The sequence below is a fragment of the Ambystoma mexicanum genome, chromosome 5q, assembly GCF_040938575.1.
Source record: "Ambystoma mexicanum isolate Mex_15411 chromosome 5q, UKY_AmexF1_1, whole genome shotgun sequence".
NCBI lineage: Eukaryota > Metazoa > Chordata > Amphibia > Caudata > Ambystomatidae > Ambystoma > Ambystoma mexicanum.
Genome location: NC_090933.1, coordinates 1,199,769,633 through 1,199,790,385, shown reverse-complemented (window position 1 = coordinate 1,199,790,385; position 20,753 = coordinate 1,199,769,633). Strand labels below are relative to the sequence as shown.

Sequence of the window (20,753 nt, the reverse complement as noted above, 5' to 3'; positions counted from 1 at the left end):
GAGCGCGGCTTTCTTTTGAAGCTGTTGCAGCACGGAGAACCATTGGAGTGACACCTAGTACTGTGATAACCTCTACCCCAGCGTGGAGCGCTGCAGCGGAGTGCAGAAGAGTGCAGTTGCACTGCAGTTGAATGCGAGTGCTTCCTTGTTTATGTATATGCACTTTTTGCAAATCAAACAAAGAGACCATAAGTGCTGATACATCATTAATGGACTTGGCCAGAGCCCACCCCTTGCCGGAATCACTGGTTGACAGTTCCCTTCCACTGAGACAGTTAACTCCATCAGCTTTTCACTTTCACCAAAATCCTCTAAAATAACAGTTTTTTCAACCCTGAGGTACTTTCGATAACAAAACCGATACCCTCGGCTAGTAATAATGAATCTTTGGAGCAAATCCTATTGCTGATTAGCTATGCATTTGTGGAGACCTTCTCCAAATGACTAACTGCTTCAGAGGGAACAACATCACTCCCTGACCATACAGGTGAAGCAAGTGAACAGCCTTTGCTGTTAAAGGAGGACTTGTTTCTCAATGCTCCTCCGCTATTCACAGACGTTGATACCTTGTCACAAAACTTTAACCAAACCCTTAATCGTACGCCAGTAATCCAAAGGAACATTTATCTCTGGTTAATTTAAAGGAGAAGCAAATCAAACAACCTTATCAGCCTTAAACCTCATATTATTGCCTTTTGTTAATCTATACGATAATATTATCACTGAAGTGAAATTTCACACACTATTCACAGTGCTACTGAAGGCTATTGGAATAGGTGGGTTTAATTCTGGGAATGATTTGCGTTCGCTCTTTCAGTTGTAAACCTAAAAACTGCAGGCTTGAGATCTTGGAACAATGACTGATGCAACAAAGGGTTTACAAACTTGTCTTGATAAAAGGACGACGTAGCGGGTCAATATGGCAGTCACCACGGATCAAATAAGAGCAAACGAATGGTGTGTGAATCAAGTTATTGTTAATGCCTCAGGACAAAGGACAACACCAGATCCTACTACCACTATTCCATAAACAGAAGAGAAAAAATCTAGAATCGAAACGTGGCAATAGGCGATTGTCTAGGAAATCTCTAAGTTTCTAACATTACCTGAGTCATCATTTAAGGTAGCTTTGGCCACCCTCCCAAGAAAAAAGCAAAATTCGAAAAGAAAGAGAGTCCAAATGGTTGGGTCCCTGCCCGAAGCTGGCTCCAAAGAGCCCAGTATTTTACTAGCTGAGGAGGAGGGCATTCTGTTTACGGAGACAAAAATCACTGTGGGATGTCAAACCTCCAACGTTGCCCCCCACTGGCTGCACCTTCTCTTTATTTAATCATCCGCCAGATGCCCACAACACAATAAATAAGGTACTGGAACCTGCATTGAGTCAGAAGAAGCCCCCTCAACGGAAAATATTTTGTATACTCATGGGAACAGGGGGATAAAGAATTTCATCCAATAACTCAAGCTTTTAACCTTGAAGTACCCGACCCTACGGGTGTAGTTAGTGGGTCAAATCGAAAAGACCTCCTAGACTTCTTTTGGAACAGGCTCCAAGGGACAGCGACAATAGTGTATTGAACAGAAAGAATGTACTGCCCTTGTTTTTTGAAATACCCAACTTATGATCTATTTCTTCTGAAGATATTGACCTGGTGGAGTTTAAATACCTTTTGGCAATAGGGCTATGATCTAACACCTTGTAAAATCCTGCAACTAGCGTTGTCGAGGAAAAGAAAATCACTTGTTGGTGCCGCATTTTCCCATCAGCATGATGATTCAGCTACAGTCTTTGGCGGTGGTGGGCTAAACCAGAGAGCAGTAACTTTTGTCAACTCTAGTAAGTCACTCAGGTCGGAAGCAACTGACTGGTCATGGGTCGCAGCAGCTTTGAATTTCGACAAGTCTAACCCTAATAAATCCTGGAGACAACTTTAGTATAGATGAATCATTCTCTAATATCTCATGGAATGCCCAAGGCCATACGCACATCTTCTCTAATCAGAAATTTGGGAATACACTATGGGCCCATAGGATTATCCTATTACAGGAAACCGGGCTGACAACATGCCTGTTTCTAGATGGTTATGGCTCTACCAGCCAGCACTACGAGGAACCTGGCCATCAATCTGGAGGCCCAGTTACCTTCATTAAAAATAACTTGGGGATACAATCACGAAAACATTGTAATATTGGTAGAGGTGCATTGGCCACGATATTTAACCTGTGCATGGGTGCTCCTGTGGTTGATCTTTTGATAATCAAAATGTATCGGCATTCAAGGATATGTGAGCTCGGTATATTTTTAGATAAGATTGACAGTATTTATTATGGATTGGAAATCAACAACATTGGATGGAAATGTGATTGTTGCAGTTGATTATAATCCTGACTGCCTGAACACTGAAATAGGCTGCAGCGACAAACTTTAGAAACGACCCACAAACTCAGAAAGACCGTACAGGGCAATCATGGGTTACAACTTTGAGTACTTGGGGGCTACATATGATTAAACATTTCTGATTATAGCCCCAGAAGGCCTACCTGGCAAAGAGGGGACACTGAGTCTACCTTGGATTTTATTTCTGTTAGTACAAGTCTTTTTAAGATCTGTAAAAGATTTGTTGTAATGGTGTCAAGCCTGAGTGACCATAATATGCTTCCGTGTGATTTTGATCTCCATATCAGGACCCGATTGGGTGGTGGTGGTCCGTTTAATGTAGCTGCTCATCAGGGTAAAAAACAAATCAAGTGGAATGATTTCCAGATTGAGAACTGTAAAGGTAGAATGCTGGAAATATTACAAAATACTATACTTCACTGGAAATATCAAATGTTCACTCCTGTCGGTTTAAATCTGTTTATTCACAATAATTTGAGAGAAAATTGCAAAAATAAAAAGCAAACAACTTTTATGTAAACACTCCGCAAATTAGAAATTCCAGCCAAACCTATAAGAGTTGCATAGGTCAGGACCCATATTTGTTAGTCCAGCGAGACAGACATTTTTTTTGAAAATAGTGGCTAGTAAGTAAGTGGGCAATTTCCAGACAAAATCAAGTGGAAATACAAACTAATCTCCTCTTGGAAAAGGACTGGGTTGGTTACTTTGTGGAATTATATGCAAGAAAGCATCCTCGTATTACGCATTTGGAATATGATGTGGGGGAAGAATGGTTGCTCAATTTTGAGCATCAAGACATTTTGTGTATTATAAAAAAGGCCAGTGGCTCATGGACGACAGGTTCTAATAATCTTTCAAATCATTTTTTATTTAAACAGGCCCCTCATAATTGGTGGTTCATTCTTTATATTCCTTTTAGGCTTATTTTAAATGAAACCACTACTCCTGAATCTCGGAAAACCATCACGGACGCGGATAGCAATAATTTTGTGACTTTGGTCTTAATTGTGTTGGAAAAGTAGGTTGTGAGCTGTGGGAGACTTAAAACATTTCAAACAGGTTTTTTGCAAAAAAATGGCACCGTATTGAATGGTTTCATTTTAAACTGCTTGAAGGAATTGACTTGGTGTAGAAAAAAACTCGATTGCTTAGTGTGTATTGACTTGTCAGCAGTTTTAACTTAGTCAACAGGAGCTGCTATGGAGCAAATTAAGTAAATGCGGCCAAATACATTATTAAATTCTATAATTCATCTTCATTGAGATTTGAATATACAGGTGATACTAAATCACATTGGCCACCTAACTAAAACTATTCTCACTTATTTGGGATTGAGGCAAATGGGGTTGCATTTTGGCTCCATGTATTTTAAACCATTATTTGTCAGTTATCGACGTACATTTGGAGTGTGTGGCTTTTATTTCCCTGAAATGTGCTGCTTTTAGATTTTCATGGATAGCTTATGCAGATTACTTTTTAACCGTAGCAAATTGGTTGGCAGCATTTACTCAATGCATTTACTAAAGATGACATCTTTCGATAAACTCTTCTATAACCAAAATATTGCATAAAACTAAAACTAAAAAGGTGTGGTATATTGATAACACGAAACTTGAAACCATGAAAACTTAATTTATCTAGGCTTTCCAATCACTGCACGTCCTAATAAGAACTATGTTTGGGATTTCCTACACCATAAATCCATATTATTAGCTGGCCAAATGTGTAAAATCTATAGGAAATAGTACGTTTTACCTAATTAGATTTTATGAGGGAAAGGTTGTCTCTAAACTAACGCACAGGGTTGAAATCATGCAACCTTGGACTTTGAAAAAAGTGCCCTGTTTGGAAGCTTTTATCTGACAAAAAGTCTGTGTTCCGGCAGCTTTCATCAGCAATGAGCTGGGCCTTCTCGCTCTTGGAGGTCACGTATTATGGAAGAAATGGCTCTATTATCGTAGGTTTTTGGATCCTCCATGGGAATAGTTTTTTCTTGACCTTTAAACACCGACCTTAGAACCGAGCGATAATCCTGTAACAGATTATGCCAAAAATTGTGAAATCCGCCTCAAGGAGGACGACGTTAATGGGGAATTGTTGCTGCAAAATCCATGAGGGCTTAAAAAGAGCAGTTTGTTGCAATGATTGGATTAGAAATTGTAATACGACCCGAAGTTAACATAAAAAGGTGGGTGTTTTAGCACCACACCTACAGAGATTTTCCTAACCCTAGCTGGCAAGGACATTTTATGAGGTTTAGACAAAATCACGGTCAAACAGAGAGATACCATGTGTGCACAATCAATTGCCTAAAGAATTGTCCGATCGTCGATTTTGTAATAATTAAACCGATTTGGAGAATCTCAAATGTTTGGTATTGAAGTGTGTAGATTTTATAGATGTTGAAAATATGCAGCAACAAATATAGATGGACAGAGAATCTTTAACTGCATCATCTGTACTTGGATTTCTTGAGCAACTGAAACTAAAATATATCAATTTGTTTTTTATCTTCCAATTCTTTGAAGATATATACATTTTGCATTAGTGACTGAATACTTTGGTTTTCTTTTTATATATTGTAGTTGGATGTGATAACTTGTGTTTTAACATATCTTTTGCAAAAGGTTACATTTCTTTTAACCAAATGCAATAAAAAAACATTAAAAAAAGAGATTGTTGATCAGCCATAGTAATCTCCCAACGAATGAGATGACATAGATCATAAATATTCACATTTAGAGACAACCCACTACAACAAACTGGGGGTTGGAAGTGTGCCAATGCTGATTTTATGAAAGGCTACACAGGATAAATAATGCAAGAGGTACATAATCTTGCCTTCTGCACTTTTAATATCTGGCAGAAACCATTAGTAACAGCTTTATAAATTCTGTATGTGGAAACGTCTCAGTACAGCTTCAACTGCAGTACTTCCCATCAATGAACTGGCTCTGGCTGCAATACTTCTACATTAGGGTCCATTGGTTGGAGTGAGAGAACCGGATCGATACAAGGACTTATCAGATACCACCAGGAGACTTATTTTTAGAACTACAGCTAAAAAACAATCTTCAAGATGCTCTGGTGTTCTTTGTGCGATCAGTGGTTATGTCAACAGTGTTTTTATATGGATTAGGTGAACCATTCACTGCCATAAAGTAGGATTCTGGACTAATAGTGGCAAGGAAAATTCTAAATGTGGTGTATAGTCATTCCATCGACAGTCAAAGCATCTAATGCCATACCATCTAAAAAAAAAGCATTAAAAAAAAGCCCCTAATGAATTATTTTTCCATTTCCTTTTTTAATGGGGGTGCCCCCACTTACCCCACTTTAACCTTTAAAAACCATTTTTATTCAACTAAACCCTTTACCATCTAAAAAATGCATTAGATGCTTTTTTTGGATGGTTTCGCTGTCTATGCTTTGGTTGTCAATGTAATACCCTAAATGTATGTGAAAGAATGATTTTCTAAAGTGTGAAAATGATATTGGATTTTTGTCTTCTTACAATGTGCAACTTAAGCCCTTCACCGGATATGCAGCGAAGGAACGTCAGCAGCCAGTGACACTGCTAGCACTGTGACTTGCTTCTGCTAGCACTGTGACCTGCTTCCCACTGCAGGTGGAATTTGGTGGAGCTCCCACTAAATTAGAGACCCATGAAGCCCAGCAAACATAGCAATAGCTTGGGGAAAGCACAGAACAGCCATACATGAATACAACCAATGCATCATTGGGCACTTTGGGAAAGTGAAGGGCACGATCAGGGACTTTAGGCGGGAAATGGTGCAGGAGTGGCTATGATGTGCAATGCTGGAGTCTGCAAACTGCTCACCGCGAGTATTTTGCCCAGGCCTGGTTAGCCATCTTCCTATTCTAAAGGACCTCAAAGCATGTGAGCTAGATGACATGAAAAATAACAAGGATGATCTTCGATCTATTAGTACCTAGAGAGGGTCAGTGCGCTTGTTACAAGCAAGCTCATTGGCCCTTGCGGGGCATTACCCGGCCGACAAGGTTCCCTCACCGCTGCGGCTCCGGGGTTCCTTCCCCGACTGGCCGATATGGTAGTCCCTTCTCCCGGTTCCATGGCGCACATATTGTTTGTTTATTTTTTTTTACATTGATTTCAATGGCCGCCATGGTGGGCTTTTTTTTTCTTGAGTCGAGAAACAATTGCAGCACTGTGTCACAACTTGAGAAAAATTGCAATTAGTAACCCGGTACGACTTGCCGGGGTACTAATGGCAATATGACCCTCTGAGGGGGGCCATTACCTAGTTGGGAAAAGTTATTCACTGTTGTAATTGTTGTACTAGTTTCTAATCCCTATGTCTCTAGACTTATGGAATGACAACCCTGCTGGGATTGGTCGGGAGCCATTTTGCGCAACAAACACCTTAAAATTTTATAGCAAAGGCTGCGTGCATGTGTGATGTGCGGTGCCCAGCAATGTCCTTAGACTTCGCCAACCCAACCTTTATAATCTGCTCTTGCTGGGGTTAACGGATATCTAAGTTGGTTTGAAAAGGGACTGTGGGCTAAGAATAAAGAAGTCAGTAGTGAATTAGCCTGGTCAATCTGTGCGATTGATCCCCCTCCTTCATCTGCCAGGACTTTCAATCTTGCCATAGTGTTGTGTCAGGGTCATTACCTGCTTCATGTTGGGCTTGTGCATCTGCTCGTCTGAGCCTTGGTCCAGTTCCTAGAGATGCTGATCTGTGTGGAACTCGTCGGCGGTCTTGACAATGGGAGATCCAGGAGAAACTGCGTTCATGGCGTGCCGACTGTGCATTAGCGGGACTCTGCAGAGTGGGACTTTGTCCAGAGAACAGCGTGCCTTGTCACATCAGCGGCACAGCTTGTGATTTCAACCAGTGAGCACCAAAGTATTGCCTGTGTACTCTTTCTTGCATGCTGCGCTAGCTTTGTTACTGGGTTGGTGCCCCGTGTTCGCTGGAGTTTTTTTTGTCTGTGTTACTGGAACCATTTGTGGCTTTGGCAGCGCTCACCATATGGGTCTTCCCATCCCCCAGGCTGCTTTTTGTCACTATGGTTGCCCCAGCCGAGCTATATCATTACTTGTAGGGAAGGGTTCCCAAACCAGTTGTCCTAACTATCGTGAGGGGTTTGATCGTGTGTCGTGAATGTTGTATATTTGCTTGCTCTTCATTTTCACATGATTAATGGATCTACATTTCCTTTCTTTTGGTACTCTCTGGATTGCCTCTATCTTTCCATTTATGTCCTTGTTTAACTTTGGCATCATGTCAGTTAGAGGGTACCTTCAAATTTATATTTAGATGTAAAGTGTGTGGTATAAAAAGTTATCGATGCACTACAAAAAATAAATATAAATAGGGTATCTTTGTCCTCCATTACTGGAGATCATCGAAGTAGAATAACATCTGAGGGAGTTGGCCTATCTTTCACTAGCCAAAAAGGTCCCGATGTACAGGTTGGCAGAACTGAGAATCTCCCTTTGGAATGCCTTCCATGGTGAAAGTCTGAAGCTGCTCCTTTGGTGCAAGCCCCCTTTGTGTTTCTTAACTGTTTTCCTGCCTGTTACACTGCCTCGTTTCAGTTGGGTCTTTAAAGGCCCAATTGGGGATGCAACCTGTGTCCAGCAAAGTCTTAAACCTCACATCGCTACGATTCCTAAAAGGGTTGGCGGCAGCCCTTTGTGTGTGATTCTAGTGGGGGCATAGCTTTTCATATCCAAGGGGTGTTTATACCGAGAACTCCTTTGTAAATCTAGTAGTGAGTCCAATAGCCTAACATTATGTCCTGCACAAGGGAGTTGGAAAGGGATGTTGCCACATAAGGCCAGGCCCGCTGTCTGCCTCCGAAAGGGAGGGAGAGAGCGCTGCAGTTGCCAGAACCAGATAGGGCCAAACGTTTGAATTTAAATTCACACCGTTGCGAAAGTTCACATGTGATGCCAAGCGATGAGTGGGTGGCTGTGAGATGTAAAATATGGATGCCACCTGGGTTAAGGTGAGCTAATTTGCCTCTCAGCTCTGCGTCTGTTTTATTTAATAATCATCGACTTGCACCAATGTTTTTTTTCAAGACATGCATGAATTTTCAATCCTCAAGGCAAGTCCTGAAGAAAAAAACAGCAACCAGAAGATGAATTGTGTAGAAGGTCTGAAGAACACAATAGAAATGTAATGAAGTGGATGTCTATACTTTGAATACTATGTGACTTAATTTTACAATGAGTATGCTGTTTGTGGTTCCTGCCCTTTGCATGCTGAACCAAATGTAGTTGGTCCATCATGTCAGGAACATCTTTATTAATGAGGGGCACTGCTGAGTCCATGTTAAGAGCAGCACATTCAAGACTAGCAAGCGCCGAAGGAGTAGGTGATTGTATATACGTCATGGTAGATGTGGGTCAGATGACTGTGGATCCAGAACTGATTAGGTCTGTGATCACAGATCACAATAGCAAAAGGTTCAGTAGGAAGATGCAACAGTACCCCTTACTAGTCCTGCGCCTCAATGCTAATTTACAGAATTATTAGGATTATAGGTGGAATTTGAAGATTGGATCAGGCTTTATGTACCGTCTCTTAACTGTTATCTCTTGGATGTGACCCTGATCACACCAGCGTTATTAAAAACCTATAGGGAACACCTCTTAATGAGCCAACAGGACTTGAAACAGGAGTATTATTTGAAGGTGAAACTGTTCTTGAAAGTGACATAACATTAGAGCATTATAAAGAAAAACCAGCATGTCTGTGTGTACTAGTAAAATGTGAGCCAGATAAAATATTCCTGATCTGTTCGGGAAAGAAATATACTTGAGCATTGTGATCTATGGGATAGAAAACATGACGATATGAGGGTGCATTTGTGCTTACATTTAATGACCTAATAAGAAAAAGTAAGATAGTCCACCAATGCGATGTGATTTTATGTCATAGTTGAAGTCACAGACATTGCATGGTAGAGGAGATGGCAGGTTACAGTTGCTTTGCAAAACATAGCTGCTGAATTTCAGAATTGTTCTGGTTTAACATTTGAACCTTGATGTTACTTGAAAAAAAAGTTATTTTCTGAACATTTTGTTAATAATGTACTATTTAATATTTTTAGAGAATCTAAACTTCCCTTAACCACATTTCTTAGTGAGTGTTTTGGGCATTTTAAAGAAGATATAGCTTGTGCAGGTATACCTGGCCACATTGCTCACACAACTTTGATCCAAGATTCGCTGCAGTTCCTCAACTTCTGTATCTGCTAGGCACGTCCTTTTAAAATACTTCACCTCACGCCCCTTGTCTGCACTGCTTGGATTGCATGGTCAAGGCAGTGTCCCAATCACAGTGAGCCCACCCATGTGTATTCATCACTACTGTGCTTTGGGCACAGTCCTCCTTCCCACAGGCAGCAATAAACCTTCCATCAGTATCAGGTAATATAATTGTGGCAAAAATGTCGCTGGTAAAAAGAATTGCGGAAAAAATGCTGTGGTTTGACCCGGTAAAGGTGTACCCCATTATACCATTTAAGGGGAGCGGGGGTTGCGGTGGTGTCCCCCGCATCCTTTACATGATTGTGGCGGAAAAACCACAGCATTTTTGCCATGTTATTTTGTATCCACAGCGATTTTTGCAATTTTAAGACATGGAACCCTTCCATTGGAGCTGCCACCTCCCAACACGCATTTATTAGACCTTAAATGCACAGCAGACTATTTGCCCAGACAAAGAATTGCATTTGTTAATGGTTACAATATTCTGGTAATGGTTCACCCACAGTGAAGAACGAGGTTTGTATGTACATTAGCATAGATATAACTCATTTTCACACCATCTACATATGTTTGCAATTGCCCCCGCTATTTAGTTTGTGATGTTCTTGCAGAACTGCAACAAACTCAGAGCTAAGCGTCCTGTCTCTGCAGACAAATTTGACAGTTTTCGTTTTAAAAATTGGCAACATGTTTCACCTGTCTGGGTAATCCCACAGACCTCCCTAGGGTTACATCATGTTGTATGGTCCTGCTATACAGCTACACGCTTCAACTCGCCCCAGGTTCAATATTTTGGAATGATGTTCACAAATAACCAGGTTACTCACCGTAGTGACCACCTTACTCCTAGTCCATAGTCCCCTTTCCTCCATGCTTATGGGACATCTCTCCGTCCTGTGGGACAGGACCGGAGCACTTTGTAAAAAGCATTGCAAACATTTTTTTCAATAATGTGTCCTTCCTCACTTTCTGCGCGGGGCCCGGCACGCGGCCGTAACCCCCGCCCACCTTGGCTCCGCCACGCGCATCGCCTATCAGTCTTTTTCTATCACCAGGTCAGAGACCTATTAGCAATAACAGAGGAACCTTATTAGAGGGGACGGCCGGCGGGCGTATGGAGGAAAGGGGACTATGGACTAAGAGTAAGGTGGTCACTACGGTGAGTAACCTGGTTATACTCCTACGCTCCGTCCCCTTTCCTCAATACTTATGGGAGATTCCCAAGCACTCCTAACTGGAACTACGGGTGTATGGAAATGCCCCTTATTGAAAAAGGTTCTTCAGCACAGCCTGACCAAACTGAGCATCAGCTCTCGAGCTCATGTCAAGACAATAATGCTTACAAAAAGCGGATGGGGAGGCCCAAGTAGCTGCCCTAGCGATGGACTCCCAGGGGACATACTTCTGAAAAGCAACCGCAGCTACCTTGCCCCGCACCAGGTGTGCATGAATACCTCTAGGAGGTTTCAGCCTTTGGACGGTGAAAGACTCCGTAATGCAGGCGGCGATCCACCGAGAAATAGTCTTAGACGCCTGCTTACCCTGAGAGTTACTGAAAGTCACAAAAAGTTGAGAAGAACTCCTAAGCTCGGAAGTCCTGTCAAGGTAGAATTTAAGAGCCCTTCTGACATCAAGACAGTGCAGAACCCTTTCTGCCTCTGAGGTATGGTTCGGAAAAAAGACCGGCAGGGAGATCGACTGATTCAGATGGAATTCAGTTACCACCTTCGGTAAAAAGGCTGGATTTGTTCATAGGACTACCTTGTCCTTGTGAAAGACCAAGAAGGAATGCTCCACTGACAAGGCCTGGAGCTCACTCACCCGCCTCGCTGACGTAACGGCGACCAGAAAGGACACTTTCCAGGATAGGTACTTGAGGTCCACCGTGGCCATTGGTTCAAACGGCTTATGGTACAGCGCCATCAGGACTACATTTAGGTCCCACGGCGCGTGCGGACTACGAACTGGAGGGTAGAGGCGTGTCAAGCTGCAAAATGCCTCTTAACCACTGGGTTACTCAGAGAGTAGGAACATTGGTCTGTAGAAAGATAAGCAGAGACCGCTGAAAGGCAAGTTCTGCATGACAGAACGTGAACACCCGACTCTGCTAGGGAGGACACGAAGGACAGCACAGTGTCAATCGTAGCCACCCTTGGGTCCAACTGCTTTTCCAAACACCAATGACAGAACCTGAGCCATTTACTCCTGTATTGGGATCTGGTCGAGGGTTTCCTGGCTGCCTGGATAATACGCATGTTATCTGTAGACAAGTTAAGATGTTCTAAAGACCTGAACTCAGGCACCATGCCGCCAAGCTGAGCGATTGTGGGGAGGGGTGCCACATCTGTTCCCCTTCATGAAGAAGATTGGGGGTCACTGGTAACCTGATCGGCGGATACACCGACAGGTGTTGAAGTTCTGAGAACCAAAACCTGGCCGGCCACCAGGGGACTATGAGTAGAAGGGAGCAGTTCACCGAGTTCTTCAGCTTCCAAATTGCTCGATGGACTAGAGGCAGAGGCGGGATGGCATACGCTCTCATGTTGTGCCATGGAATCTCGAGAGCATCCCCCAGAGAGGAGGCTCCCAGCCCCCCTCTGGGGGCATACCGAGGAAGCTTCTTGTTCACCGCTGTAGTGAAGAGATCCACCTCCGGTGTGCCCCAACGCAAGAAGATCCATGAGAGGACATCTGCCTTCAACTCCCGCTCGTAGCTGATCAATGTCTGCCAGTTGAGGGAATCCGCTGTGACATTCAGCTGGCCCGGGATGTGCACTGCAAGCAGCCAGACCCCATGAAGCACAGCCCACTCCCAAATCTGGATGGACAGGTCCACAAGGGGGCGGGGGGGGACTTGGTTCCCCCTTGCTTGTTGATTTAATACATCTACACCACATTGTCCGTGCGGATACGGACCACCTTGTTGGCAATGATCGGTCTGAACGCCTTGAGCGCTAGGAAGATCACCAGAAGCTCCAGATGATTTATGTGAAGGAACTTGTCCTGAGGCGACCAGAGGTCCGAGACCTGTAGAAGATCGAACGCTGCACCCCACCCCAGGAGGGAGGAGTCCGTCGTGATCGTCACCATCGGAGCTGGGTCCTGAAACCCTGCACCCACCGACAAGTTGCTGAGAGATAACCACCATTCCAGGTCCACTCTCATGGAAGCCAGAATCATTTTCAGCCTGGAATCTGGGTCCACAGCCTGACGCCAAGAACTCCGAACAGCCATCTGGGTCTGTCTCATCTTGAGACTAGCAAGAGGAAGAGCCAGCACACACGAGGCCAAGAGGCCCAGAATCCTCTGGAACCACCAGGCCGACATGCTCTCCGACTGCGCAAACATCTGACACGTGGCTAACAGATCCGCCATTCTGTCCCCGGTCAGGTACACTCTGCAGTCGATCGTGTTCCAGCGAAAACCCAGGAAAATCAGGTCCTGCGAGACAGTTATGGAAGATTTCCGCCAGTTCACTGACAGCCCAAGATGGAACAGGAGCTGAAGGAGAGACTGGAGATTTCCCGCTGCTGCCAGCGGAAAAGAGGTGCGTAAGAGCCAGTCGTCCAAATATGGATACACATGGATACCCAGGAGACGAAATAGGCCGCAATCACCAACATCATCTTCGTGAAGACACGCGGCGCCGAGTTGAGGCCAAAAGGAAGCACTCGAAACTGGAAGTGCTCCTCTCCCAAAGAGAAGCAGAGATATCTCCTGTGTGGGTTCCAAATCAGGATATGCATGTACGCATCCTGAAGATCCACGACGCTGAGCCAATCGCCCATCTAGAATGGTGTGCAGGCCAGCCTGGTTGGGTTTGGGCACCGTAAACAGCTGGGAGTTCAAGCCCTCCCCTCACTCCCCAAGGGGAACGGGTTTCACAGCTCTGAGGTCCAGAAGTTTCTGAACTTCGGCTTTGAAGGAAGGTGAGCCCGACAGCTGAAAAGGAGGGTTGCGCGTGGGGTAGGTGGTAGGGGTAAGCGGAATCCCACTCGAGCGACTGACAAGACCCATCTGTCTTCTGTGATGGTCTGCCACGCTTCCCAATGAGACGCAATGCGTCCTCCCACCGGGGTCTCGTGCGAGCGCGGAAAACTCTCATTTAGTAGGTTTATCGGTGGCGGTGCCACCTGAACCTGAGGAGGAGGCTGAGGAGCGGGAGAAAACTGCGTCCGTTGCTGCCTACGGCGGTTGTTCCCCACAGGGGTAACTACTCTGCGAGATTTGCGGTCGAGGAATCCCCTAAAGCCAGAGGAAGGTCGACTTTGCAACAACGGTCTCTGGGTTTTGAAAGGAGCCTTAACCAGGACAGGCAAGGACTTAGCTGTCTGAGTGCTATCCTTCGTCTTGGTGAGCTCTACATCTGTTGTAGAATGAAAGAGCTCCTTCCCATCGAACGGAAGGTCCAACACATTGTCCTGCACTTCTTTTGAGAATTTAGTTGCATGCAGCCACTCCTGCCTTGAGGTATCAACCCCCAGCATAAGGCCCCGAGCCGAGGTGTCTTCGTGATGAGCCGCAGCTTTCAGGAGATCCTGGGCCAAGACCCTGGCGTCGGATAGGCCTCCTTTAAAGTCTTCCAGCTTCTTGAATGGGATAAACTCCTCAAACTCCGACAGACCTTTCCACATTTGCATGTTAGCTCCCGCTAATATCAATTCAGCGTTGGCCTGCCTGAGCTGCAAGGCCGAGTTGGCGAAGATTTTCCTCCTGAGGGAGTCGAGGAGCTTGTCCTCCTTTCCCAGAACCTGAGTAGCCGTCGTGGAAGAGGACGCTGCAGACCTCGACTGTAAAGTGGCCGCAGCCACTACTGTGTAGGGGGGGCGGACAAGACGACAGGGCCACCTCTTCTGAAGAATGCAGCCTGTATCTCGCGTCAATTTTCTTATTGACAAAAAGTCCAGAGTGTGGCTTTTCCCTGCAAGAACAGGCCGGTACGCTCCAAGGGAGACTGGGTGAACGCCCTAGAAAGCACGCCCTCCTGCGGAGCGGGTGCCTCAGGCACTGGAACATCTAAGAAGTTCATCATGTCCAGTACCCGGTCATGAAAAGCTCAGATAGAGCGTGGGAGGTCCTCGCTGTCCTGATCGCCTTGCGCGTCATCCGACAGATCAGGATCCTGCTGAACCGTGTCAGGCGCTGCCTTGCCCACAGGGGACAATGGGGGCAAAGGCGGAAGTGTTGGATAAGGCACCGTAGGCAAGGCAGACGCCGGCGGAACCACCGGAGGAACAGGAGGAGCCGGAGGCGTGGGAGGACATATCTCCCTAAAGAGCCCGTTGAAATACTCCCTCATGGGGTCAGTACGCATAAGCGTTTGAAATTTACTGAAAAAAGTGTCCTCCAGAGACTGTTTCGGAACCTGAGGAGGCCTCTCATGAGGTGGACAAATCCACGGGGAAGGGTGCCACACTGGCCCCTCCACTGACGTATCCACATAAATCAACGGTGCCGACCCTGCAGGCAACAAAACATTGTGCAGAAGAGGCATCCGAGCGTTCCAGTCAAACTGGCGGAGAAGGATGCGCACAAGGGACTCTATGTTCACCCAAGGGACCAAGCCCTACACCTGAGGCCGATGGCGTTGTTGTAGGGGTAGCACCCAAAATGGTCGCCGCGGTCATGTGGGAACGGGTGCCATTTTGTCCTCATCTGAGGGAAACTGTGGCACGTGAGGAAGTGAAGCAGGGGCCCCCCATCGATGGATCAGGGGCCTTAACTTTAGCCTTAACATAAAGGACCTCGGTAGAGCCGGTACTGTGAGGCCTGGAATGTTTTTGTGACATACCAACTGCCAAATTAGCCTTCGAAGGAAGGACCTCGGCACTGCCGGTAAAAGAAGAACTTTGCTTCTTTGCCCCCTCAACAGGTCTGGCGTTGTTGCAAGAGCGGGAACGGTGAGAAACAGCTTTCACCGACAAGGCCTTGACAGGCCTCTCAGAACTGTTGGTAGCATTAGCCTCTGGACGAGGGAACTCGGACCCAGGCCCGGTAACAGCCTTATCTGCGCGGGCCTCGAACATCCGTTCAGTAACAGCAAGCCCACCCAAGGCCACGGGGCGCACCGCAGTCTAATTTTTGAGGGAAGCCGACAGAGGCCTCAGAGCGAGCTCCAGTACCCCACGACTCAGTAGAACTGGGTCCACAAACAGCCCCCACAGGAGGGGCCTCGGAGCGTGCTCCGGTATCCACAGGCCTCTTACGGAGACCCTCGGAGAAAACTTTGGTACTCAGGGCGAACCCCGGTGGCAGAGCGTTCAACGCCACTCCTGGCCGGAGAGGAACCCGGAAAGGAATCCCCCGGCCGGGGTGCTCTGAAAAGTAAAGAATTTACCGGCCGTTTTTTCTTCTCGTCGATGAACGCCTGAAAATGTAAAGGAGGAGTTTGTCGGGACACCTCCTCTCACCGCTCCAACCGACGTTGAAGTGCCGGGACCGAAAGGGAGTCGCAGTAAAAACAGGAGTCCCAACGGTGATTCGGACCCAAGCACTCTAAACAAAGAGGATGGGGATCCGCCCTCGTGAAACGACAGTGACACGATGAACAGTCTGGAAAGTCTAGTTTGAACGACAAACAGGCTAGTACACGATCGCTAGCGAGAGCCAGAGAGGAAAAAAGGGAAGAAAATCTTCTGAGGATGCAAGTGCGTCCAGTCCCGAACGAGTGGAGAAAAGGACTGATGGGCGATACGTGGGGCGGAGCCAAGGTGGGCGGGGTTATGGCCGTGTGCCGGGCCCCGCGCAGAAAGAGAAGAAGGACACATTTTTGAAAAAATGTTTTTGGATGCTTTTTACAAAGTGCTCCGGTCACGTCCCACAGGATGGAGAGATGTCCCATAAGTATCCATACTTATGGGAAATTCCCCAGGAAAGGGGACGGGACGTAGGAGTAAAAGGTCTTGGCCTTTGGACACCAAGTACAGAAAATGTGCCGAATGTGCTCATCCAATGAGATTTAGATGGGATGAAGATTTTGCATCATCAAGTATTCGCAAACTGACCTGTCAATATATACCAATCTTTTATTATTCAGTCTTAAATCTTTGTGCTGTGTAGAATTTCACCAATTCATGGAAGGCAATTAAATAATCCATTTTTGTAAATCCGGGCCAACAGATTTTGCACTACCATGCAGAAAATTTCCAATGGGAGTTTCAGAGGAACATTTGAGAACCCAATTATAACTTTTGTGCCCCCTCAGTGGACAGGAACAAAACTCAGATGCCTAAATATTTATTTTGGAATGGGTTGCACGGATATGATGAACAGCATCTAAATAACCTATTGAAAATCACACATTTGAGATGTGCCATTCACAAATGTGTATTTAGCGTGTTATACAGCTGATAGTGCATACAGTATATATTTTCTAAGACTAATATTAGCAATGTTTGACAGTCGGAACAATAGCGAAAGAGATATAGGAATGATAATGTGTTTGATTTGGGCCCAAAACAAATATCTGCACACAGTCAAATTGTTTCTGTTTTGGTCTTCAGAATGGCACATATGTAAACGTACCTGTTTAATTTCGTGGTATTGTCCTAGCAAGGCGTAGGGACAGTATGATATACTCATAGACACAATCCCCATAGTGCTGATCATGATCATGGCGACATAGACGTTGGGGAAAATGGACATCACTGCAGTGCCGATGGAGAAGCCCAGTGTTCCCAGAATGTAGATCACTTTTATACTCAGGTCATAGTTGTCCAGATATTTTTGTAGCAACGCTGAAACAAAAGCAACAGTGTGTAAAAGAACTTCCAAAATACAAAAACACATGTCAAACAAGGAAACATTTGGGTTGCCTTCCACCAAACACTTTCACAAGTAGGTTTAGCAATCAGGTCTCCTTTGCCCTCCTCAATCTACGTACCCATCTGCGACCATACAGGTTTGGTCCATACAACTTAAAAAAAAAATGTAATCTGGTCTATGGGTTCAAAAGGTTATCCAGGGTGGGAATAACCTGACCTTAGACAGAAGAGTTTCATAGTGTGGAATATAAACACGCAATGAAACTCAGCCACTTGATGTGCTTTCTATCTGATCATTCTTGTTCGAACCCTTGCACCCGCATCAGGCAGTTTGCAGAGTTTCAGACCCTGTTATTGCATGCAGTAATTACAGTTACCTCATGCAGATTTCCGATAGTCCCCACACCATTATCATGTTTCGCCATACTGGCAGAAATGGATACAGAGCTTCGGTTACAGAAGTGAGGAACAGATAAGAGCTATGCTAATCGTCTTAGCTACTCGAAACATTTAATCTCAGAGTTATGTGTTTAAATGTGCCATCACCCTTTTGCGCTCCGGAATGCGACGGAAAATGGTAGACTGGCATGACATATATATATATATATATATATATATATATATATATATATATATATATATCTCGTGAACAAGTAACCGGGTGGTTACTAAGCGCGTTCTATCATATTTTACTTTGTCCCCCGTCACGCCAATAAACTGGAATTCGGAACTGCATTTGCCAGCGAGCTTCATTTAAGGGCACTAGGCGTGGAGACTTTGAGTGCAATCCCCAATGCGAGCATATGCGATGTTGCTCTTTTTTTCCAATATATATACATTCACTGAAAAAACGTGGTTAAAAGGGACGTTATGGTTAAGTCGCACTAATAAAAATCTATGAAATTCAATGAAAAAACGCTGTTAAAAGGACATTATGGTTGCAAGTAAAACCGAAAAACCTTCAGTTATGGTAAGCTAATCAACTATAACTTGCGCCACCAACGTGCACTGCGTCCTGCTATAGGAAGGAAAATCCTTTTCCAAGAGCGGCGCAATGGAAAGGGAAGCTGGGCTCCATATGGAAGCGCTGCTTCCCTTTCCATTGCGGCCTGCAAGAGGCAAAGAGAAGTAGCGAATACAGCAGCGGCCACTGCTGCCGAAATAATGTAAGTGGGGGTGGGGGTGTGTGGGGTGAAGGAAACAAATCAGACGAAAGGTGGGGAGAAGATGGCGGCCATAAGGCAGCTTTCAACTCTGACTTGTACCTGACCCCTGCTAAGAGTCCTAATGGACAATTGTATACTAGAGAAAAATATAAAAGGACAAAAACTATTTTCTATCCAAATACTTTTCTCTAGCATACAATAAGGACCATAATCGATAACCTTTCATAACTATCCACGGTCTACACCGTAACTTTTCAGGCCATGGATCATTAAAAGACCCAAATGGCACATGCACACCATCGCACAGGGCAGCCCTTCCACCAATTTTATATTTGTAACACTCCCTCAATGCCTGCTTTCAAACAGTCACACATCCATCCACCAATCACTTCCAAAAACTGTACATATAACCCTATGACCATACTAACCTTCCACACACCAACTGCCACTTGACAATCTTCTACAAATCTTTTGCATCTGCATTCCCCTTACTTATACAAACGAACTGTACACAATGCTCTTATAAATACACATATGCTTTGTGCAGTGAGCAAAGTGCATAAATAGAAGGGGCTGTATGAATGGGCAAGTGCTCATGAGACCCCAGGAGGGAAATGCCGAGGGATGCCAAGGTGGAATCCCACTGGCTAACTACTAGAGCAGAGGAGTCCCAAGGGTAGAGTGCATCTTAACCGTAACATCCCTTTAACAACATTTTTTCTGTCAATTTAATAGGTTTTTAGAAGTCAAAATGTTTCATGGTGTTACATCAATGTATACAAGTAGAATTCCTTTTTTCATATATAAAAAAAACTATAAACCTCCTTTGAGAAGCATATTCTTTGCAACACATACTTATGTCTGCTGTTATCAGCAGCAAATGCTGGGGATGGAAATCATCTTTCAATTGCCAACGGCATAAGGCTCCACCATCACCCCAGCCAAACCAAACCGCCCCTATTATTCACTGCACCTACCCTGCATCCTAGCTCAGTGTCCACTATACCCTAATAATGTAACCAATGGCCAGTGCACATGGCTTTCCTATCGCCAGGTCAGAGACCTTTAAGCAATAATAAAGGAACCTTATTAGAGGGGACGGTGGGCGGGCGCATGGAGGAAAGGGGACTATGGACTAGGAGTAAGGTGGTCACTACGGTGAGTAACATTATTATACTCCTACGTCCCGTCCCCTTTCCTCCATACTTATGGGAGATTCCCAAGCACTCCTCACAGGAACTACAGGTGGATGGAAACCCCCTACTGAAAAAGGTATTTCAGCACAGCGTTGCCAAACTGAGCATCAGATCTGGAGCCCAGGTCCAAACAGTAGTGTTTACAAAAAGCTGATGGGGAGGCCAAAGTAGCCGCTTTTGTGATGGTCTCCCAGGGGACATACTTTTGAAAGGCAACCGCAGCTGCATTGCCCCGTCCCAGATGTGCATGGATCCCTTTAGGAGGTTGGAGACCCTGAACCGTTAATACTCCGTAATACAGGCAGCAATCCATCAGGAGATAGGCGCTTTAGAGGCGTGCTCAACCTGCGGATTACCAAAGGTCCCCAATAGTTGAGAAGAGCTCCTAAATTCAGATGTTCTATCCAGATAGAACTTAAGAGCTCTTCTAACATCCAAGCAATGCAAAACCCTCTCCGCTTCCGAAGCCAGGTTTGGAAAGAAAACAGACAGGGAGATTGACTGAATCAGATGGAAATCAGAAAACACCTTTGCTAGGCAAGAAGGATTTGTCCTTAGGACAACCTTATCCTTGTGGAAAACCAAGAAAGGGTGCTCCACTGACAAATTTTGGAGCTCACTCACACGCCTTGCCGAAGTAACGGCGACCAAGAAAGACACCTTCCACGAAAGGTGCTTAAGATCCACCGTAGCCATTGGTTCGAAAGGCTTATGGCACAAGGCCGTACGGACCACATTCAGATCCCATGTCGGGTGTGGTTTGCAAACAGGAGGGTAAAGATGCATTAGACTCGCGAAGTGCCTCTTAACCACTGGATTTAACAGTGAAAAAGAGCACTGGTCCATGGATAGATAGGCGGCCACAGCCGAAAGATAAGTCCTGCATGCCAGGACATGAATGCCCAACTCTGCTAAGTGAGAGACGAAGGACAGAATTGTGTCAATTGTAGCCAC

At 45.1% G+C, this 20,753-nt stretch overlaps 1 protein-coding gene across 1 annotated transcript in view; it reads right to left on the bottom strand.

Annotated features, from left to right (window-relative positions):
* SLC45A4 (solute carrier family 45 member 4) overlaps window positions 1-20,753 on the bottom strand; it is a 560,586-nt gene that overhangs the window by 11,407 nt on the left and 528,426 nt on the right. Inside the window, exon 7 of the mRNA XM_069621710.1 lies at window positions 17,199-17,410. Within this exon, the coding sequence (XP_069477811.1) occupies window positions 17,199-17,410 (212 nt within the window). The remainder of the gene's footprint in view (window positions 1-17,198; window positions 17,411-20,753) is intronic.